The 24,548-nt window shown below is 38.0% G+C and overlaps 1 protein-coding gene across 4 annotated transcripts in view; it reads left to right on the forward strand.

Annotated features, from left to right (window-relative positions):
- LAMA2 (laminin, alpha 2) overlaps positions 1 to 24,548 on the forward strand; it is a 476,871-nt gene that overhangs the window by 344,182 nt on the left and 108,141 nt on the right. For all 4 annotated transcript variants that reach the window (XM_014533789.1, XM_005858976.2, XM_014533790.1 and 1 more), the window contains 3 exons: positions 8,316 to 8,458; positions 12,336 to 12,434; positions 23,777 to 23,888. In XM_014533789.1, the coding sequence (XP_014389275.1) occupies positions 8,316 to 8,458; positions 12,336 to 12,434; positions 23,777 to 23,888 (354 nt within the window). The remainder of the gene's footprint in view (positions 1 to 8,315; positions 8,459 to 12,335; positions 12,435 to 23,776; positions 23,889 to 24,548) is intronic.

Raw genomic sequence — 24,548 nt, forward strand, 5'->3', positions numbered from 1 at the left:
CTAAGGTAAACCTAGCTAAATGTGGTAATGCACCTGCAAAAACTCTATTTAGAAGCCCTAGCCGGTTTGGCTCTGTGGATAGAGCGTCGGCCTGAGGACTGAAGGGTCCAGGGTTCGATCCCGGTCAAGGGCATGTACGTTGGTTGCAGGCTCCCGGCCCTGTTTGGGGCCATGTGGGAGGCAACCAATTGATGTGAGAATGTGTCTCTCACATTGGTATTTCCCTCTCCCTTCCACTCTCTCTAAAAATCAATGGAAAAAATGTTCTCGGGTGAGGATTAAAAAAAACACAACAAAACAAAACTCTGTAAAATAGCACCTTCCAGCCACTTGGTGAATCCTGAGGTCTGAAGTTTTATCCAAACTTGATACTAATCTGCAGAGACACAGTCAAGATTATTATTATTAATAGCCAGTTGCCACCAATGATCTTATTACAATAATGCAGACCCTTATATATTATCATTAAACAGTGCTGTACTCTTTTAATGGCAGTTATTGTTCCATATATATGAGAACAGGAGCAAAATAATGGAATGTGGTTCATCATTTAAAGAAAATGGCATTTCCTATAATAAAAAATGACAAAAAACATCATCTGATCTCCAGATGCTACTTAGTGAGCTATGCTTTGGACATGTGACCACCCTCTGTCTTGGCCCCTTAAATGCCAATCTTCCTTTGCCTGAGGACTGAAGGGTCCAGGGTTCGATCCCGGTCAAGGGCATGTACGTTGGTTGCAGGCTCCCGGCCCTGTTTGGGGCCATGTGGGAGGCAACCAATTGATGTGAGAATGTGTCTCTCACATTGGTATTTCCCTCTCCCTTCCACTCTCTCTAAAAATCAATGGAAAAAATGTTCTCGGGTGAGGATTAAAAAAAACACAACAAAACAAAACTCTGTAAAATAGCACCTTCCAGCCACTTGGTGAATCCTGAGGTCTGAAGTTTTATCCAAACTTGATACTAATCTGCAGAGACACAGTCAAGATTATTATTATTAATAGCCAGTTGCCACCAATGATCTTATTACAATAATGCAGACCCTTATATATTATCATTAAACAGTGCTGTACTCTTTTAATGGCAGTTATTGTTCCATATATATGAGAACAGGAGCAAAATAATGGAATGTGGTTCATCATTTAAAGAAAATGGCATTTCCTATAATAAAAAATGACAAAAAACATCATCTGATCTCCAGATGCTACTTAGTGAGCTATGCTTTGGACATGTGACCACCCTCTGTCTTGGCCCCTTAAATGCCAATCTTCCTTTGTCCCCACTTAATCCCCAAGTACTAGTTCCTATTCAAAGGCCACTATGTCTAATCACTTTTGCTACAACTCAAAACCCTGTGTATTGTTCAAATCCAGGCATCAGAGAAGCTATAAAAGCAGCTTCTGTTCACCCTGTTTGTACCTTCTCTGCATCTGTTTTGTCAGTAAAAGATGTTTTGAGTTTCTTATTGTCAACCTCCTTAGCATAGGTCCAGGCTAACAACGTTGTAGAAGAACAAATACTCTGAATCTAGATGATTTTCCTGGTTATTAGCGATTAGACTCAGCGGTTTGTCTAACGCATTGAGAAAGCTGTTCTATTAATGGATTTAAGGAGTTGTGTGATTGAATTGTCATATAGAGGAGGATGATCACAATTTCTTTTATTTTCATTAAGAGTAAACTCCATTTTTTAATATATATGTATATTTTTAAATATATTTTTATTAATTTCAGAGAGGGAGAGGGAGAGAGGGATAGAAACATCGATGATGAGAGAGAATCATTGATCAGCTGCCTCCTGCATGCCCCACACTGGGAATGGAGCCCACAGCCGGGGCATATGCTCTGACCAGGAATTGAACTGTGACCTCCTAGTTCATAGGTCGATACTCAACCACTGAGCCACGCCTGCCAGGCAAGAGTAAACTTCATTTGATTACATTTTTCACTCTGCTAGATGCAAGAAGTTTATTGACCTCACAGAACAATAGAATTACATGATTTTAAAGTCAGAAGCAATCTTATAAGTAAGATAGTGTGATCATCTCCTTTTCTGATGTGAGGAAACATGCTGTTTGAAGGCTCTAGTTGGCTTGAAGCCTGGCAGGCCATGTAGACATTGTGTGACATGACCTAACGTTTCTAAACCTCATTTAATAATCTATAAAATGGAAATAAAATACTGCATACATGTATGTAAAGTATCTAAGCATAATAGATGCTCAAAAAATTCTAGACATTATTATCTCATGGTTATTATTTGATCATTTTTTTCAAAAGCATAATATTCTATGCAGCCCATCAGTCTCTGAAGAAATGTTTAGGTTAGGCTGAATTTTGATTTTCTATAATTATCTCTAATTCTAGATTCTTCAAATCACTGAAAACCTCTTTTATGACTGCCTTACATTTCTCACCTCTTCAAGTTTATATTTGTAGATTCATAAATACCCTGATTGTGACTATTTTTCTCATCTTTACAATGAAGACATTGGTAGTACTTCATAAAATTGCTATTAACATTAGATAATGATGACAAGACACAACATATTGTTTTCCATGTAGTGAATATAGAAGCTGCTTCCCCATTATTATTTATAGTATTACCAAAGTTTCTATTTTTCTGAAAACTTACACCATACTAGAACCATATTGAACTTGTTTTTTGTATGTATTTATGTACAGAATATTGTTTAACATAGATATTAAATAATGTTTATATAAAATTAAACCACACAAATTTATATTATACATATATCATAACTTGGTACATGAACAAATTCATCAGCCTCACCTAAAGCTTACAAAATACATTTCTCTCTATTCAAAGAAATAACAATCAGTTTAAAACCAATTTTTTTATTTTAGAAGCTGTTTATTTATATATAATAATAAGCTCTACATTCATACTAATCTAAAGGTTTCTTTTTGAAAGGGAAAAGATAGAAATATAAATCATATTCAAAGAACTATCAATGCCCTTAATGTGGAAGAGTTTAAAATATGAATATTAACACAAATTTTATCTTTTGTTGGAAATGTATATTTACTCATCTTATCCCTACTTGATTAGAGCAGACAAATTATGTATATTTGACTAAAATTGGTTAATAAGTTTGGCCTTTTCAAAAGTACTCAGTGCACTCATTTCAGCTTCTTTGGATTGGATGTAGCATGTGAATTTTTGTGACAGTAAGCCAGTACTTATTATGCATGGGGGACTCTGGTAGAAGTGTAGTATTTTGTACTAATTGCTAACAGAAAGATGGGTAATATCAGCAGTATGATTTCCCCTTACATATGCCCAGCTATAACGGTCTGAATTTAGTACTGCATTTGTTAATATTAGATACAAATTTATCCTGACACTTTTATAGGCAAAGTCTCAGAAACATTTAGTCATGTAAAATGTAATCATAGTCTTGAAATATTTGCTTTTGCTCCCATGCATTTTAGGAAGGATCTCACTTTATAAATCTAATTTCTATTGCTCAGGAGGAGAATGGTTTAAAGATGTTTTTTGGGGGCGTTAGGGGGTCCTGATTGTTAAATGGGTGTTAATTTACATTGAACAGTTATTGCACCCTTATGAAAATATGCTCTTTTACATAATGTGAATATTCCATGTCTCTCTACACTCTTCAAATCTTCTCTATCATAGCGAATTAAATGTGGTTTTCATTTGCATCCCATTTCCAATGTTTGTTGCCAGACATTTCAGACTTTTTGAGGGCAAATAAAAGTAGCTTGTGGTGTAAGTAAAATATTTTGTGTCAGAACAAAATAGCAAATCATTATGTAAAGGGCACATTTCTCCATGTGTTTATCTTATAACTGCACTAGACTTATCCAGAAGCTTTGAAAAAATCCCCGTGGCTGTCGTGTTTATAAGTCTTTCTGACCCCTTTGGACAGATGTTAGAATAAGACTTGGAGCACATATAAAACTTACCCTTCACTGATGGAAATGTGCTTGCACTTTGCTCCCCAAAAAGCAAGTGCAGAGACCATACGACATGGGATAATAATAGACCTTTGGACACAGAGACATAAAATGGAATCTATGAGTCCTTGAAAGAGCAATTAAATACATTTTCATTTCACAACTGAAGATGAGAAACCAAAACAGATGGGCAGGGGGTAGAATCAATGAGAGAAAAATTAGCATTCATTATGCCTCTTGGCATTCTCTTTCACCAATTTACTCTATAATATATTACAGTAAATCAGATCTAGTTCTGCATTACAGTCCCTGATTTCTTCTTGTATGAAATAAAAACTGAGAAAACTTTTCCCTGGAAAATTTTGGAACCATCAGTAAGGAGCCTCTAGCCATACCATTATCAATGAGCTGACTCAATTCCTTCTTGGAAATAGGTAGGTTATAAATTATGATAAATTAGAAAATGAACTAGCAAAAGATTTCTGAAGAACACAGGGTCCTAAAAAGCATGGTGAGATATTATAATATCAAGTATCTTTCAAGATCTTGAAATTGAAAAAAGAGCATTTGCTTACTTACCTCCCGGGAATATCTGCCCAAAATACATCTTCACTAGAAGTTAACTGGGACTTTTAAAACAATGATGAATTTAGACTCAGTGGGAAAGGACATTTCATATTCTTCATAACTTTTAATATAATTAGGGTTTGTAACTAATACTTCTTTTTAGTTTCTGTTCTGAATTTACACTCTAGATCAGGGGTCCTCAAACTTTTTAAACAGGGGGCCAGTTCACTGTCCCTCAGACCGTTGGAGGGCCGGACTATAGTTTAAAAAAAAACTATGAACAAATTCCTATGCACACAGCGGCGGCAAAAACACCCGGCGGGCCAGATAAATGTTTTCGGCGGGCCACATGTGGCCCGCGGGCCGTAGTTTGAGGACCCCTGCTATAGATCATACGTACAAAATTTGGGAAGGGTTGTCAATTCTCTACACTGCCACTCCAAAATCCAATAGCCTAACATAACACTGTGTATATCCTCAGATTCTATAGTTGGCAATTTGAGTTGGGCTCCATTGGATAGTTCTTTTGTTGTCATGCCTGAGGAGTCCCAGATGGGAGTCCCAGATGGCCTCATTCACATGATGGGGCCTCAGCTGGAGTGGTTTGGCCTGCCTTTCTCAAGATCAAGTTGCCTTTCTTCCTCAAGGAGGCTAATCTGGGATTGTTGACAAGGCAGCAGGGAGCCAAGAATGTGGATATAGAAAGTGCAAAGCCCCTTGACGCTGAGGCTCTGGAGTCAAACACTGTGAGTCAGAGTGAGTCATAGAGCCAACCCAGATTCAAGGGAGGCAAATAGACTCTACCTCTTAGTCGGAGGAGCAGCAAAGAATGGTCATTTTTACTGCTCCCCAAAAATGAGCATCATCTTTATCTGTTCAGTAACCCTTCTTTGTTGTTTCTTTCTTGATAATGTTTTGTATCTCTTTGCTTCCCCTCCATCCCTCTATTCCAATAACTCTTTTCTGGGTCATAACTGAATCACCTCATGAAGATATTTTAACAGTCACTTCACTGACAGCAGTCAGTCTCTGCCTTTTAATCTCTCTAACCATGTTCTTACCCTATTCTCCTGTTACTCACATATCTGTGTGATTCCCTATTTCCTATCACTGATCATTATGTTCTCACTTTCAGACATTTCCTATTTGGCCTCTCTCTCCCTCCTACTCTCCTTCTCCCTCTCTCAATTCTTTTCTTCTAACTCCCTGGTGGTATTCCCTAAAATATTGCCTGCTCTTCTTTCACAATGATATTAGTAAAGAACTATTTATTAATTGTTTACTATATGGAAGACCATTCCCTAGGTGCTATGATCAAAGGTAATGAAGGTCCCTCCTCTAGTGAGGGAGAAACAATAAATAAAGTAGTAAGATGGCCCCCACACACATGAGTGTTAAGGTAACAAGACAAAGGGAATGCTGTAGGATTGGTGGGGACAGTAATCGCAGAGTCATCACGGCCTTCCCCTCTGAGGAAGTAACTCCTGAGCACTTGACCTAAATATCCAAGAGCCACGTAGGGGAAGATGGAGGGAGAAGTGTTCTAGGTAGAGGAGGCAGCAGGCAAGATGATGTCTTCCAAATCCTTGCTCCCTCTAGGATTAGAGTGAACACCCCTAAAGTTTGTCACCTGGTTCAGTGGTTCTAAACACTGGTGGCATGATAGAATCATCTGGAATCTTTTAAAAATACAGATGCCTGGGTCTTACCACAGACCCATCAAATCAGATTCTCCAAAGGTGAGAAGGGGATTTACCTATTTTATCAATCCTCAGATAACTCTAATGTGCAGCCCAACTTGAGAACCACTGACCTACAGCAGTGCTTTTCAAGCATCAGCATGCACAGATCACATGGGCCTGCTTCTAAAATGCAGATTCTGATTCACTAGACCCAGGCTGGGTCCAAGATGATCCATTTGTAATAATTTCCATGGTGACGCCAATACTGCTAACCGGGTTGCTCCTGCAAGTGTGGTGCATGGATCAGAAGTGTCAGTATTCACCTGCGAGCTTGTTAGAAAAGCACATTCTCCCTCGGAGAATCAGAAACCAGGTGATTCATTCACCTTGAATAAGAAATCCTGAGGTGTGGGCCAGCCTTCCGTGATTTCAGAAGGTCTTTCAGATGATGCTTAGACCCACTTCAGTTTGAGAACCAGATTGTGTCCTGGTATTTAGACAAAGTCAACTTGGTACCTAATTGTGTTCCAGGTTGTGTTTGTATAATTGTTTCATGAAGACAGGTCTGTTGAGGCTTCTCAAGCACTTGCATTGACCTGAGAGTGTGAAGCCACAGTGCTTTCTTCCTTTCACTCACTTCCCATGCAGAGCAAATTCTCTTTCATTCTGGTTAGAAGGGGAAGAGGTGCAGCCCTCATTCCAGACTTCAGCTGCTGCCTCCAATGCCCCTTGCTTGCAAGGCCCCAGGAGCTTGCAAAGTCCTTGCAGGTGATGCTCCGCACATACAGGTGTCACCTGTGAGGATGTCATTTATTGAAAGCCCTGCTGGGGCAGTTTAATCCCTAAGAAGGGGTAATTGTAACTCACCTCTAACTGCTGTACTATCAAAAAAAATCACCCTCTGTACTGCTTCTCTTTGTTTACAAGCTTCCGTTAATGGTTTTCTCTCCATTAGGCAGCTCAGGGGAGTGCTGTTTAGAGAACTAATTGAATTCTTGACAGTTTTGGGCATGATCCAAAGCTGCTCCAACTATCCATATTATCTACTATGTATTTTTCTCTCATCTAACATTTATGTAGTTTTGATACTTCTATCTATAGAATATAAGTTAGAAATTATAATTATTTACATGAATGTAGAATATGAATATGGCAGGTGAAGAGTAAAATAAATTTTTTGAACTACGTTGAAACTGAATATGTATATTTTTAAATCCTCCAGAAGAATCAATATATTTTAGTTTTAGAAATTATACTATTTTTAAGAGATTAATTTGAAGAAACAATCCATTTTTTCTCTCCACCAACTCTACCACTAGGCCCGTTCCACAACCACCAAATTTGAATAGTCCCCCTTTCTAATCATTGAAAACATTATGAGCAGAACATTAGCACTCTTGGTACTTATAAAATATTTTTTTCTGTCCCTTAGCAATTATTTATCTACCAGACTGCATTAGGTTAATCATCAAAGTAGATATTTGTGGGGCTGCATCTGATCATGGACAGTAATGTGCTGAAAGATGAAGAGAAAGGGTTGGCAAAAAAAAAAGTAAATAGGTAAATAAGTATCATTATGAGGGGAAATGGAAATTATAAAAAGAAAAATTCTTTTGCATTTAAAAAAATCTTCTCGATATATGTCAAGCTAGCAATTTATACAGTTTTTGGATATGTAATACATGAAGCATGTGGAGACCCAATTGCTATAGATACTCCACAGTGAAGTCTAATGTAGCGTCTCATACATTTGCAAGCATTTTTATTCCCTCGTTACAGGTTTTCTCTAGATTGTTCTTGTGGAAATTTCTGGGGCATTATAATGTTATATTTCAAATCTTACTTCTCCTTTAATGCTTCTGCAATGCACTTGTTTTCCTCAAAATCCATTTGGTTCCTCAGTTTCTATTAGGTTCTGGGCGACAGGTATGTTTGCTCATTTGTTGTTCTTTTTATCTTTTTTCAACAGTCATTCATTTGAAAGTGTTAATTATCTGAGATGATTAGCATCATCTTTCACAGAATTATACTTGGGCCATAACATATTTCAGAGCTGAAATCTTAGAACATCTGCCTGTGACACTTCGCAGAAGTAAATCGTCTCCATTGCTTCCCTTTTGCAGTTTGTGGCGATGAATGCACGGGCCTTCTTCTCGGCGACTTGGCTCGTCTGGAGCAGATGGCCACGAGCATCAACCTCACGGGCCCGCTGCCTGCTCCATATAAGATGCTGTACGATCTGGAAAATAGGACCCAGGAACTAAAGGTAGGTTGGAGTGGGAACAGCAATAGCCAGGGAAAAGATGACAGAAGCCTCGATATAATGGGTAAATGTTCTTTCCATTACCTTGAATCGAGGCAAGCAGCTGTTAGGGACATGCAGAAGCTGTCTTAACCAGTGTTTTTCAAACCTGAGAACTAGAATATACAAATTACTGTTAAGGAAAAGAGGTGCATGTTCCCCCAGTGTTTGGCTTAAATTACTTTTATTATGTTTCTTAAATATGTGCAAACATAAAATCAGGTATGAACGCCTTATATTTACAGCTCCATAAAATCAAAACACACTAATTCTTACAAAAGCCTCAAAAGCCAATAAAATTCAAATTAAAAGCATTAATATAAAATAACAGATCATTTTTACTAAAAGCAAGTTGCTGCAGGCAATAAGATCATGCGGACTGCTTCCACATCCATCGGCACACATCATGCAGTAACCACGGCTCCCTCCCACCTTCCCACAATTTGGACTGGAGAGCCCCTTGCATGGGGTCCTAAAATGGCACTTGGCATCACTTGACAAGTCTGAATGGTTTATGTGCTCAGTCTGCCATATGATTGACCATGCATGCACATGTAGGTACTGAGGTCCAGTGGTCCTTCATCTCTCAGGTGCCCAGCCTGGGTTCCAGAAATCCGTACATTTCAGTTTCATATCAAAATGAAAACATAAGATTAAAACTTTGTGCTAGAGAACAGGTAGACCTTTGAAAGTACTTCAATAAGAACTAATTTGAAAAACACTATTCTAAAACATCATTAAAACTTTCAGTATTTAATGGAATAGAAGAAATAAAACGTTAAGGAAATTGAGGTTCATCTGATGAAAAAGATGAATGAAAGGGGACTACATATACACGTTTGGTCAATTATCAGATATTTTTTGAGCTGCACTTGGTTCCCTGGGGATTTCATGACTCCTATAATGTTCTCAAGAAGCTTAGAGTCTATGGTTTTAAAAAAATAATTAACCAATATAATGAAACAATTAGCAAAAGTACATAATTAACATGTGCTTAATAAAAATTTAACATACAATAGAGTACAAAGATTGGCAAAATGGGTAAGATTCAGAGTAACCAGGGAATGCATTATTAATGAGAGTGAGTGTAATTTATGTTGGAAAATGAAGCATAGACATAATTTTAATAGGCAGAGGAATATTGGTGAGGACTGGAGGGAAAAATGTAAGATTAATTTAGTAGGCACTGGCAGTCTCTTTTAGGAAATGTGTTTTTCAATTTAGATCATGGCCTTTAAGGTAAATGTTATTATCCCTGTTTTCCAGAAGAAGGAACCAATAACAATGATAGCAAGAATGACTAACATTTATTGACAAATATCTCTGTAGTAGGCAATTGACCAGACTTGCCTGGTCATTTAAATTCATTTATACATGAATTTAAAAGAAACTCCAAGAAGTAGGAAAGAAGTACTATATCATCTATACTTTTTTCAGGTAGGGAAACTGAGGCCCAGAGAAGTTACATGTGAGACCCAAGGTCACATGGCCAGTAGGCGTAGAGCTTGGATTTGAATGGAGGCTGTATTACTTTAGTGCCTGTGGGAAGGAAGCCACCTTTGCAAATCTCAGAGAGAAAATAACTCACTTGGGGGAACTCATTCCACCATAGGTGAGGTCTCCCTGACCCCAGGCCCATACAAACTCTTGCCACCTAATTTGAGAGAGCAACATAAGCAGAGGCAGTGTGAATTAGCAAAGCCTGTCAGACAGACATTAGAAGTCAGGCCTACCAATAAAAGATAATGCTTAAGTCTTGAGTGGGGCACGTTGAGATAAAGGACAACCTTGAAAGCTAGGCAGAGGCATCTGAGTTTACCTTGGTGGCCCAGTATTCAGGAAATGGGAAGAGTTTTAATAGAGAAGATGCTCACCAGTTATTTTTCTTATACATGGAGTGAATACAAAGAACATTAAACTAGAAATCAATAAAAGATAATGCTTAAGACTTGAGTGGGGCACGTTGATATAAAGGACAACCTTGAAAGCCAGGCAGAGGCATCTGAGTTTACCTTGGTGGCCCAGTATTCAGGAAATGGGAAGAGTTTTAATAGAGAAGATGCTCACCAGTTATTTTTCTTATACATGGAGTGAATACAAAGAACATTAAACTAGAAAAGCAAATATATAATTTTTAAAAAATAATACTTAAGCCATGGATGAAGTACTAAAGGGCCCTATGAAGGATCTTAATTTGCAGCCATGATCTAAGCCAGGGGATTTAGTTAGCTACTTCCTTAAGGCTGGGTGTTGGTCAAAATGACCTTGATTTTCCTTAAATTCCAATCTTTCTTGATTCTGTGTTTGAGTTCTTCTTCCATAATCCACTTATTATCTGGATTCTTGGGATCCCATTTTGATATTTTTAAACCTTAAGCAAGTTATTTACCGTCTTTGTTTGGTTCCTTTAACTGTGTTAATGCTCCCTGGGTTCCAGCTAGAGACTACCCGAAATGCACATTTTATGATCCAAACCTGGGTTTACTAATTCTTTGCAACAAGGGATACTGCACACCATAGGGAATTTGCGGTATCTCAATAAGAAGGCATTAGAAATAACATAGTATTATTTAATTATTAGTAGTACTAGGGTTTGTGCCAGGCAATTTGGGGCAGGTTCAAGGAAGTAGAACTTTGTGCTGGATTGGGGGCTGTTAGGAAGTGGGAGTAATCCCATACTTGAGTATTCTAATGAATCTTATCTAGAAGAAAGGAAGAACAAAGGGAGGCTAAAGCTCTGATCAGAAAGGAGGCAGTGGTCACTCACCTCAGCCAGAAAGTAGGATCTGGGTACTTCTGTGGTCTGTAGAGAGACCACAGTTTTGTCTGTGCTTAGACAAGATTATGGAGTGGTCTTATTTTGTTTCATTCATCACTGTCACAGAGTGCCCCTGTCTAACGTTAGCATCCTATGAGATTGATTATGTTCAATGGGAGAAGAAAATGGCCTTGTTGTGAGAGCCAGGCCAGCTCCTACCAACACTCAGGTCAGGCCAGTTAGTCAGTGGCTGGCCAGTTCCCTCGGTCAAGGACTCCCGTCCCCTTCACTCACGTCAGCCAGAAAGTGGGATTTGGGTACTTCTGTGGTCTGTACAGAGACTACGGTTTTGTCTGTGCTTAGACAAGATTATGGAGTGGTCTTATTTTGTTTCATTCATCACTGTCACAGAGTGCCCCTGTCTAACGTTAGCATCCTATGAGATTGATTATGTTCAATGGGAGAAGAAAATGGCCTTGTTGTGAGAGCCAGGCCAGCTCCTACCAACACTCAGGTCAGGCCAGTTAGTCAGTGGCTGGCCAGTTCCCTCGGTCAAGGACTCCCGTCCCCTTTTTAACCTGTAAATGGATTCTTGGTTGATTGAAATGTGAGCTTTAAAAATTCAGCCTTCATCTTGACTCTCCCCTTTACTGGCTATGTGATCTTGTGTAAGTTTTTAACTCTCTTCAAACTACAGTTTCCTCCTACACAAAATGAAATAACACTTACATCATAGAACTGGCATAAGAATTAAGTGAAGGGAACAACAACAACAAAAAAAGCCTGAAACAGTAATTTCTCAGTAAATTACTATCATAGAACTGGTATAAGAATTAAGTGAAGGGAACAAAAAAAAAAAAGCCTGAAACAGTAATTTCTCAGTAAATTACTTCAATTTGTAGTATTTGCCAGAATATTCTACACATATACATGCTCAATTGAAATAGTTTCTTTCTCTTTGCTTCAAAGGTGAGAAGGCTAAGTTTTTTTGTATATAAAGGGAAATGTTCTGTTAAATGTTCAAGCTCATGATCACTGGAAAAGCATTTACTAAAATGTGTAAATAAATGAAATCTTTTTCAGCACTTGCTCTCACCTCAGAGGGCGCCAGAGAGGCTCATTCAGTTGGCAGAGGGCAATCTGAATACACTGGTGACAGAAATGAATGAGCTTCTGAACAGGGTAAGTTGGCAAAATCCTAAATCTTCTTAAAACAGATAGATCATGTCAATCAAGGAAAATTACTTCAAAGTTCTGAAATGCAAATCTTGTTTTTCTGAATTCCCATTTTGGTGCATGAAATATATGTACTTTTGAATTGTTACTTTTGTCTCAAATAAAACCTGAGAACCCAGTAGCACACAAAAAGTTGGGATACTTGTGAAGTGTCAAGAGCAATAGCTAAAAATACCAGAATGGCAGTATTATCTTGAAAACTCTATCTAGTAGATTCCATGGTAAAGTTCTTTTTTTCTTTATCAATTCTGAATTTCAAAAGCACTGTCTTTGCCTATGTAAGGAAAAAAGAAAAACAAATGAAAATACTTGTAGCCTCTTTGATCTCCTCATGGGATTTTTGCATTTGTATAGAAATGCAGTCTATATCAGTATTCCCACACAAAAGGAAAATCTTCTTTATTGTGAAAATTCAAAGCATTTAAGACACCTTTTTAGAATCAGAATGTAAAGTCCATGTTGCTTTTATCAGACTCAAAACTGCAAGAGGGCTAAAGTTCTTTTTGCTGGTAGAGAATGAGTAAAACAACATAAAGTTCGCCATCTTGTGGCCAGAAAAATGCATGAACAGGAAAACTGGCCTGTAATTTAGGGATCCAGTTTGATTACCTATGAACGTTAAATGACAAAGGATATTGGTGCAAGAAGGTTTTTACAGATTATTTAGTCCATTTTTTTAAAGAAGACATACCTCAGGTCATACAGGGAAGTGAATTATTAATGGTCATGCATACAGTTCTCTAAACCCAGGTGTTATCAGTGGAAGTGGATGTCCTCTTCCCCACTGGGTGCTAAGGGAGGGGTCCTTACAATCCTCTATAATAATAAGACTGGACGTTTTTCTGGACCAAGCCGCGGAGGACGGGGGCGAGGCAGAGTCCAAGGCAGAGGCTGCCGTGGCGGCCAGGGGCAGAGCCCCTTGCAGAATTTCGTGCATGGGTCCTCTAGTATCTCTAGAAAAAGGATTTTCCAAGACTTGCATGGGAGGATGAGTGATTTTTATTTACATGGAATTACATCCCTGGGTTCCCAAAGTCCCATTTCCCTTAACCCAGTCCTGGAAGACGTGCAGCTGGGGATTCAGCAGAGCTAGGAGCAAAGCCAGCATCCAAAGTGTTCTTTCCATGGTGGAGTTGGGTTCAGTTTAGCATTAGGCTAGTTGCAGTTCATCAGTCCATTGTGTGGCATCCACATGGCTCTGAGCCATGTGGGTGAATGCAGCAGAGCCAAGAGAGCGTGCCCCCTACAACAAGAAAGCCAGGAGCCAAGAGGGCAAGAGAGTAAGAGCTTCTTTGTTCAGGGGATTAAATACCTCAAATCTTCCCATGCTTGCAGTGGCCATGCCTACTCTGGCCAGTGATCTGTTCCCAGGTGTGACTAACAGACAAGTACCTTTCCTATTCACCCAGATGTTACTGTGCATGTGTGTATTCTCCTCTCTGTGGGGAGTGGACTGGTGGCTTCCTGGGGAGTGTTAAACTGCAGCTTCCTGTCAGAGCTGCATAATGGCATGTCTACAATATTTGACCTTCCCTTTTCTCCTCTCCAGTTACTCATAAGAAGGTTAGTTGCAATAGTCTCATTTCACAACGGTATGACAGGGACCTTAGTAGGCCCAGTACCCAGCTTCCCACTGGCCCAGTATTGTTTCCACCACACCTGATGCTGGTTTAGAAAAATTTCCACAGAGAAATCAAATGGGCTTCTAAACAAAAAATCTTCTAAACAAAAGATGCTAAACCAGGGCCCTGATGTTACAAATAGCATACGAAACGCTTTTTCATAATCTCATACCAGCAATGTGGAATATGCAAATACAAAAGAGAGTTTCTTGCCAAATGTAGTTAGACATTAATTAAGGTGATGAGTATATTTATCTCATATTAATTTAATATTTGATGATTTTGTATTTGCTATGTGAACACAACTAAATAAGAAATTTTAAACAGATCATAAGCAGAGTAAACTCAATTCAACAAGCACATACAGTATGAATGTTCACCACATGCAAAGCCAAGCTAGGTGTTGGCAGATGAAAGATACAAATGAGGCTCAGCCTCTTTCTTCAAGGAGCTTGCAGTGTTGTATGTGTGTGCTGTGTGCAAAAGCATTTAGATGTGTGGAACAATTGCAAGTAAATATACAATAAAACTTGAAATAAAATAAAGAGATGTACCTGAGAAATACATACATATGAAATAACTTAATCTTGATAAAGGTAATTAGGGAAAATTCCATGGAACAGGTAGCATTTTATTCATTCATTGAATGAATACTTATTGGGAGTCTACCATGTTCTAATCTAGACCAATGGTCGGCAAACTCATTAGTCAACAGCCAAATATCAACAGTACAATGATTGAAATTTCTTTTGAGAGCCAAATTTTTAAAACTTAAACTATCTAGGTAGGTACATTGTTATTAACTTAATTAGGGTACTCCTAAGGCTTAGGAAGAGTCACACTCAAGGGGCCAAAGAGCCGCATGTGGCTCGCGAGCCACAGTTTGCCGACCACTGTTCTAGACACTAAGATAGTATGACAGATGCTGGGGATAGAGGTATAAGCAAAACTGACACCTCATGGTCCTCATTGAGCTGATTCACTCTAATTATCTCAGTGTAGAGACACAAGAAACATTTCGCTAGGGAGAATCGATCTTCATTATGTCTTAACCTTCATCCTTGCATCTTTCCAGCAGACTCTCCCATTCTACATTTTTAAAAATAGACATTATATGATAGAGAAGTTTAAGATTCAAAGAAAAATCGATTATAAAATACCAAATCCCATATACCCCTGCCCCTACACAAGCATAGCCTCCTCCTTACTAACATCCAATAGAGAAGTTTAAGATTCAAAGAAAAATTGATTGTAAAATACCAAAAGTTCCCATATACCCCCGCCCCTACACAAGCATAGCCTCCTCCTTACTAACATCCCTCACCAGAGTCACACAATTGTTACAACAGATGAACCTATGTTGACAAAGCATTATCAACTCAAAGTCCATAGTTTACTTTAGGGTTTGCTCTTGATGCTGTACATTCTAGGGGTTTTGAAAAATGTTTAATAACATGTCTCCACCATTACAGTATCATACTGGTAGAGTGGTTTCACTGACCTCAAAAACCTCGGTTCTCCACCTGTTCATTCCTCCCTCCTCCCTAACCCCTGGCAACCACTGATCTTTTTACTGTCTCTATAGTTTTGCCTTGACTGCAGTATAATGGAAGTTATACAGTTTGTAGCCTTTAAGGATTGGCTTCTTTCTCTTAGTAATATTACATTTAAGGTTCCTTCATGTTTTTTCATGTCTCTGTAATTGGTGGGGATCTCTCCTTGTACCCACCGGTTGCTGGTGTGAGTGGGCTTCTTGTGATATCACGAGAGAAAGAATTTTCTGAGACTCACCTGGGAGCATGAGTGGTTTCTATTCGCATGGAATTAAACCCGAGTTTCCAAGCTCCTATTTCCCTTCACCTTATCACAGAAGCGTAGCTGTGTCTTCAGTAGAGCTAGGATTGAAGGTGCCGTTCAGTTTCCATTCCATGTCTGCACAGTCTAATCCAGCATCAGGCTAGCTTAGCTTGTGTTCCCCACTGAAGTCCATCAGTTCATTGCATGTGGGGTCCTCAGGGCCACATGTCTATGGAGGGAATGTAGGCAGGAGCAGAGTCAAAAGAACCAGAGAACCAAGAGAATTGACTTCTCTGTTTTGAGATTATGTATCCGCGAATTTTCATGGGTTTGTAGTGGCCTAACCCCTACCCCATTATCTTTATTCCCACTTTGATTGGCAGCAAGCACCTTCCCTATGTCACCCCAACTTCACTGTGCATGCCCCTCACCTTCCCTTTTGTCTGGTCCCTTCCCCCAGTATTTTCCAGAGAATGGACCAATGGTTCCCTGGGGAGTAGCTTCCTGGTGAAGCTGCCAAGATGGTCATGCCTATAATGTCTGGCTTTCCCCTTTGCTCCTTTCCTATTATTAATAATTAGCTAATTACAATGTTATCAGCTTGCTAGTTCTTTTTTTTTTGTAGCAATGAATAATATTTTCCATTGTCTGACTGTACCACAGTTTATTTACCTATATACCTACTGAAAGACATTTTGGTTGTTCCCAAGTTTTGGCAATAAATCCACTATAAACATCCAAGTACAAAAGTTTTCAATTAATCTGTGTAAATACCAAGGAGCACAATTGCTAGATCATATGGTAAGAGTTTGTTTAGTTTTGTAAGACATCACCAAACTATTTTCCAAAGTGGTTGTACCATTTTGCATTCCCACCAGCAATAAATAAGAGTACCTATTGCTCCACATCCTCACCAACATTTGGTGTTGTCAGTGTTTTGAATTTTGGCCATTCTAATAGGTGCATAGTGGTATCTCATCATTGTTTTAATTTACAATTTCCTAATGAGATGTAATGTTGAGAATTTTTAAAATATACTTATTTATCATCTATGTCTTCTTTGATGAGATGTCTGTTCAGGTCTTGCTATGAAGGAATGCTCTGTCCCCTCGAAACCCCCAAGGTGATGATATTAGTAGGTGAGGTCTTTGGGAGATGATTAGGTCATGAGGTTGAAGCCCGCATGAATGGAATTAGTGCCTTTACAAAAGGGACTTCAGAGAAATTATTTGACCCCTCCTTGCCTTGTGAGGACACAGTAAACAGATACTGTCTATGAGCCAGAAAGCAGGTTCTCATTAGAGACTGAGTCTTCTGGGGAATTGATCCTGCACTTCCCAGTCTCCAGAACTGTGAGAAATAAATTTCTGCTCATTATAATGGCATTTTGTTACAATAACTCAAAGGAACAAAAACAAGGTTTTTTTCTCATTTTTTACTTAGGTTGTTTGTTTTCTTATTAAGTTTTAAGAGTTCATTGTACATATTGGATATTTTATCGGGCATGTCTTTTGCAAATATTTTCCCCCAGTCTGTATCTTGCTTTCTCATTCTCTTGACAGTGTGCTTCATAGCACAGCCTTACTAATCTTCAGTTACTTCATCCCACCACAGAGCCTTTCCACACATATTTTCTTTAGCCTTGAAGTAAACTACCTCCTCCTACATCTTGTTTACTTCTGTTAATTCCATTTCACTTTTCAAGCCTTAGCTCATGGAAGCCTGCCTTATGGGAGCCCTCTGTAACATTCTAGGTCTGATTAGATTTTTTCTATAATTGCCTTCTACAACTGTATTTTCTCTTCAGTTTATATTTTTAAATTTATTTTCATGATCATTTGACAAATACCTTTCTGCCCCATCAGACCATTTGCTCCAAATGGACAAGAAATGTATCTTTTCTCACCACAGTATCACCAAAACTACTCACATAGTAGGTGTTCAGTTAATATTTGTTAAATTAAGTAATTAACTAATTTGAATAATTTAAATAATAGCGTTCAAACAACCATATGAAAGGTAGAGAAACCCAAAAATAAGTACTGATTTTAAATTTCTCTAAAGTATACTGAAATTAGGAATATATTTACAATTCTATTGAATTGGATTTTTTTTCTTTAATGAACATTTTTTAAATGTTTATTTTACAAGAGGAGAATGTTATTTATGTGTTAGACTGATTATGTAAAAAATCAACGTTTAGCTTTATTTACTTTGTCTTTTACTACTTATGTACAATTTAAAAGCAAATTTAAATGAAGATTGAACATTTCTAAAATGATTGAGTTTTTAAATGATTTAAATATCAATGATATATGTGTTCAGTACCTTGTTTATAGTTTTAAAAGGTTTAAGTTGCCAAGAACCTTTTTTATAATTTCTGCTATTATATTTTAAAAGAGAGAGAGAGAGAGAGAGAGGATATACAATAAATCATACTTGTTTGATTCGGAACTTTCAAAATTGACACCTGCAATATTTAGGGGGAAATTCCTCATGGAACTGACTTATTATCATTCCACAGGGTCAGTTGGTTGCTCCCTGTCTCTTTCCTTGTGTGTCTATCCTAGCATCATGCCTAAGGAGTACTTCACTGACATACACAGAACTGGTAGTTTTTGAAGATGACCCTTGAGAATAGCACATAAATGATTAGATCTGAAATTTAATTTTAGTGGGAAATCCACATAAGCCTGTATATGCAAAAATGGATGGCATCTAAGCAATGTTGTCCATTCAGTAGTTAGATTTTCCCCATTAGATTCTAGTTTTAACATAAAGAAGGCAGAAAATGAGAGACGCTAGTAATATCCAACCAAGAAAATGATGTGCAGATTTCAAGAGGCACAGTGAGAACTACTCAAGCTAAAGCAAGAAAGTAACAGCTACATTGTTCAGAAGCAAATGAATGTGCGCCTAATGGTAATGCATGCTGCCTAGAGAGAAATACTCCAGAAAAAAAAGAAAAAAAAAGAAAAACATACCTATTTGAGTAAGCTTGAATGTAAAGAAGAAAAGGTAATCAAAAGGAAGACAGATATGTACAAAGTACTGCATAAGGCATCATTTACAACAGAACACTAGAAAGATTATAGGACAGAGGTAAGAGGTTGTGAAAATAAGAAAATCAAAGATAAAGAATGAAAGGAAGATTGTACAGCATATTAAGATAAATGATAAGACATTTGTCAAATACTCAAAGGAAAATATAATAGTGAATAAGAGGAAAGATGATTAAGGGATGGAGATGGTAATTTAATAAAACACAAGAAGAGCCAAACTGTACCAGACAGATAGCTCCTATCGTGTACTATTTAACATTCATCTGTAACATTATCAATAGCCTTTCCTGGGTGAAACTGACTTTTGTGGATTTCACGTTTTTACAGTGATCCCACTATCTATCACTACTCCTCATTTGTCAGTGCATTGGTCATAGGCTTTCCTTATGGAGTCTCTCATGGGTGGTTTTGACAAGGGTGACTCTTCAACTAAATTACTGTGTAATGAGACATGATACTTAAAATATATATCTACATGCTGTTCTGATATGGATTTTTAAATGTTAATTTTCTTAAACCTAAAGCTTTATGCACATAAAGTTGTGCATACATTACAGTGGTTCTCAACCTTCCTAATGCCATGACCCTTTAATACAGTTCCTCATGTTGTGGTGACCCCCAACCATAAAATTATTTTCGTTGCTACTTCATAACTGTAATTTTGCTACTGTTATGAATCGTAATGTAAATATCTGATATGCTATATGTGTTTTTCGATGGTCGTGACCCACAGGTTGAGCACCACTGCATTAGAGCAATGTCTCTCTTCCCACCCAGAATGTTCCACTTTTTCTGTGTTTTCCTAGTGTTCCTGGATGTTTGATACAGACAGAATATTTAAGGGGAAATTCTGTCAGAAAAATGTGTGTTTTCTCCTCCATTCCCTGTGTGTAAGTTTAGATAAGTCACTTAACCTCTCATATCTTTATTTTAACCAGTATAAAACTAGGGATCATGCCTTCCTCTATGTATCCCTAAAGTCAGAAAAAGTAAATGAGACACTTGGGAGTACTGTAAGCCCGTCTGAACACACATATCAATCTGGGGTATAGCTGAGCATGACTGGATCACCCATTATTTAGAGTGTTAATACCATAAGTCAATGCCTTTTGGTACAGGAACCTCATACCACCCCCCCACACACACCCCCCTTCTAGACAACATCCAAGAGAGGCAGCTCTTCTTGTCTATGCAGAGGGAAGGTCGCCTTCTTTCTCAGTGAGCACTGTGCTGGCCCTGATCAGTCCTGCCCACCCTAACCCCTGCCCCCCTAATCCCTGCCCCCATCCACACCCACCAGCAGGGTACCCAGTGTGTAATCACAGGGTCGTTTTGAATTGCCATGAAGCCAGTGACTAGAATGCAGTGTGTTGGAAACTGAAGGCTCTCAGGCCTGGCTCTCCTCTTAAGCACTGAGCTACAGCTCTTTAGCAGCAGCTTTTTCTGAGGCTCTGAAAAACGCCCAGAACACTGCCCAGCCATCCACATTCACTGGCAAGCATAGCGCCAGGCATATGGCCAGTTTGAATGGTATTGAGAAGGCATATGGAGAGAGATTTTATTTTCCATCAACAGGCTTTAGAACATCAAAGGGATAGTTGATTTGATTATCATTATATCGGCCAAGCACACAGCATCATTGACCTTCTATAATTTGCCAGACCACTACGCCTGGCACTCCGAGGAGCAAAGAGAGGTAAGACATAGCCCCAGGCCCCAAAGATGAAGGTTAGATAGATATGGCAAAATACCTAACAAAATAATTACTCAAAATAGTCATGAATGGTGGTAATGATCATTGTTTTTGAACATCTAAGAAAGAGGAGCGTGGGCAAAATAGTCAGGGATGGCTTCACAGAGCAGGTGATGTTGGAACTGAATCTCGAAGGCTGGATTTATTTTGGATAATTGGAGAGGAGATAAGCAGCCACAGTATGAACAAAAGCTCTTTACAGGAATGTTCATAGAAAGGTAGGCAATAAGGATGGTAATAAGGTTGGCAAGATTAGTTAAGAAAGTATTGTTTAGTCAATATATTTAACAACATTCACTCAATATTTGTTTAAGGTAGGCATCATACTAGGAGCTAGATATAAGTGATGAGCAAAATAGACCAAGTTCTTGCCCTCTTAGAGCTTACTGTGTAGTCAGAGAGGTAGCCAATAAACAGGTAAGCCAACACATAAATAAGTAATTCTACAGTGCAATGCTATGAAGGAAATGTTTTGCTGCAGGAAGTACAGAAATCTAGATAGGTGCCCTGGAAATGGCCACACCAAGAAGAGATACTTATTAAACTGAACACTAATGGATGACAGGGATCCAGTCACTGAAAGCATAGAGGAAAAGCTCCTTCCAGGCAAAGACAACAGGATACAACAAAGCCCTAAGAAGGGAGGAGTTTGACACATTTCATATACTACAAGGAAGCCAGGGAAGTTGATTGCATAGGGTCTTATTCATAACTCTTTTAACTTGTTTCTGAGCATGTGGCATGTGGAATTATTATTTTAATATCAGAGTTTATTAATAATGATGCTTACACCTTACTGTATAAACTAATTAGGTAAGTAGAAGTCAAGGCAATGAATACTATCTTGATTATCCAGAACTTAAAAGGGACAGTGTATTGATACACGTGTATTTTCAAAAAATGCAATGCTTTGAATGATTAAGAATTGTTAAACTCAAATGTACAAATGTTTATGTAAATTATGATATTTTGGTAATATAGGTAAGATGTTGATAAAGAAAAAAATTAAAGTTCAAATTACATTTTATCTATAGTAAGAGATTCTAGTGTTGGTGATGCATTAATTCTTATGAGATATTATAAGATGACCATAATGTAGATCAACTCCCATATTATAGTGTTCTATGACATGTGAAAATAGGAGTGATATCATAAAGTACAGCCAAGTCCAGACTAGAGAAACATCTAAAGCAGTTTAGACGACCAACATCTTATGCTGTTGGCCTTCGTAATTCAAAAACAACATTTAAAAAATTATACCTGTGTATGTATGTGTGGTGTGGGTGTGTAAGAAGTTTTTTGACCCATCTGAGCCTTGAATCTAAAAGCTAAAATAAATTCATTATTAATGTTTTAGGAGTTAATCCAGTGCATTCTAATACATTGACCAACACCCTCCAAATCATTGGGTATATTATATACTGCAAACTGTAAAGAGGAATTTCCAAAGCTCCCAATGGATTCTTATCCTTGGTTAAAAATATGATAATAGTTGGACTTTATATGCTATCATTTTTACAAAACTTTTTTTTTAATTTACTAAAGTACACTTTATCTGTGGTGTGTGTGTGTGTGTGTGTGTGTAGGGGGTTGTTTGTTTTTGTTAATCCTCACCTGAGGATATTTTTCGGTTGATTTTTAGAGAAAGTGAAAGGGAGGGGGAGAGAGAGAGAGAAAAACATTGATGTGAGAGAGACACATCGATTGGTTGCCTCATGCACATGCCCCAACCAGGGCTGGGTATCCAGCCTGCAACCGAGGTATGTGCCCTTGACAGGAATTGAACCAGGTATCCCTCAGTTCTCCAGCCAATGCTCTACCCACTGAACCAAACCAGCTAGGTCCATTTTTTCAAAACTTTGAGAACTTTCATAAATTAAACCTCTCACTGCCCCCTGGGAAATAACAAAATGCAAACAATTTCTGTAGCATCTCCAACCATGTTCTGTGCTGGCCAGACATTTAGTTCTATTTAAAATCCACTTTAATATTTTTAAAAATATAGATTCTTTGAGCATCTAGAATGCAAGCACTCTGGTACAAGATTTTAGAGCATTAATATAACTCTGCCAACTGGGACCTTATTCAAATTATTTTGAGGCAGTTTGTGATTCTTTGATTCATTAACTATAGTTAGCTTATTCCAATCTCTCTATTTTAAAAGAAGTCATATTTATTACCATGTGCATACACATAAAAAATAAACTGTAAACCTATTTTAAGTTCCTCTAAATCTTGTAGTATCTTTTAAGAAACTTTAAATGTAACACATGCCATTTTTATTTGGCTAAACATGGTATGTCTTAACTATGAATACATGAAATTGATTCCATTGTGTCTAAATGGTATCTTTAAGTGTGAATAAGGTGAAACTGTATGCGGATTCTCTTTGGGAAGTGAGGCTGTTTTGGGGTTCTGTTTTATTTTGTTGACAGTAATGTATGGTTCTGTGATTAACACCCATCTTTTTTGGTGATGACATATGGGAAAAGTTAGCATTTACTCTGCTTTAATGTTTTACTGGCATCTTTAGAGTGTTATCAAACAAGCATTTACTACTTAGTAGCTAAGCATTTCCCCCACTTTGTTTCTTTAATTAACGTATTGATTTAAACCGAATCTATAGGATCAAGCTGATTGAGACAGACTGCCTGGGCCTCCATTATTGCTACACTCCATACTTTTTCAGTAAATAAAATATGGATAAAACTGAAACATAGAGAGACTGAGGAATTCATTAAAGACTTTTGGCAACAATATCTTAAAAATATTTCAAAAATAATTGTGCTTGATCGCTTCTTCTGTGCCATTGCCTGTAACGAGGGTTTAAAAAAGACCAAATACAGCTCTCTGATTCCCATTTAATGGAAGAAGTAATAAAGTTTAATTGTATATTTGAGCACAGGGCGTCACTTCCAGTACATCTGATCAATAATTCATTGATTGCCTTTGGCTCAAAGTAATATCTGAAAGAAAACGTAGCCAGAGGGAGTTTATCTAACAGTAGCTTCATCATCTCTATTAATTATGCTTTTCCCGAATTTGGATCATTAGGCTACCAAAGTGACAGCAGATGGCGAGCAAACTGGACAGGATGCTGAGAGGACCAGCACAAGAGCGAACTCCTTAGGAGATTTCATTAAGGGACTTGTCCGGGATGCAGAAGGTATGACAAAGGCCACAATGTAATCATGATTTCTCCCAACAAAAAAAAACAGAAAGAGGGATTATACAGGACTGGAATTTCTCTAGCAAGCGATGTCACTTCTAAATTTGAGAGTTGGATTTTAAAAAGTATGTCGGTCAAGTTATTCAAGGGCATTATCTGCTGAGTGTTAAAGTAGTGACAACAGCCCATAAATTAGTCTTTATGAGTGCAGATAGAAGTAAATTGAAGGTAGTCTTTTAGGAATGCCTCACATTTTAAGGAGTGGCCATGATGATTAAATAACTAATGGGAAAATTATGCTTTGCTGTTGTTTGTATTCAAATCTAGTTAAAAGATGGTTAATTTTGTAAGCTAATTTTGTCAATCTGCTCGGAACATTAGAGAAGCACTTAAATTTCTCAGAATGCCTTTAAAAAACACTTGGTGTGGTTTTAATGAACATCTGTTGCGGGGGCCTCGGAGGTGCTGCCTTCCCCGAGCTGCAGTGCATTTAGCCCACAGTTCTCTCTCTAGGAGTTAGTTCTTGGCATCTGCTAATCTGATGGAGAATCAAAGTGCTTTGGGCAAAAGCCCGGATTGAGACAATCTTAAAGAAACAGCTAGTAAAAAACTAAAAAGCCCACTAGTTCTGAAATATCTATTAATATACACTAAACA

This window comes from Myotis brandtii, unplaced genomic scaffold (assembly GCF_000412655.1).
Source record: "Myotis brandtii unplaced genomic scaffold, ASM41265v1 scaffold123, whole genome shotgun sequence".
Taxonomy (NCBI): Eukaryota; Metazoa; Chordata; class Mammalia; order Chiroptera; family Vespertilionidae; genus Myotis; species Myotis brandtii.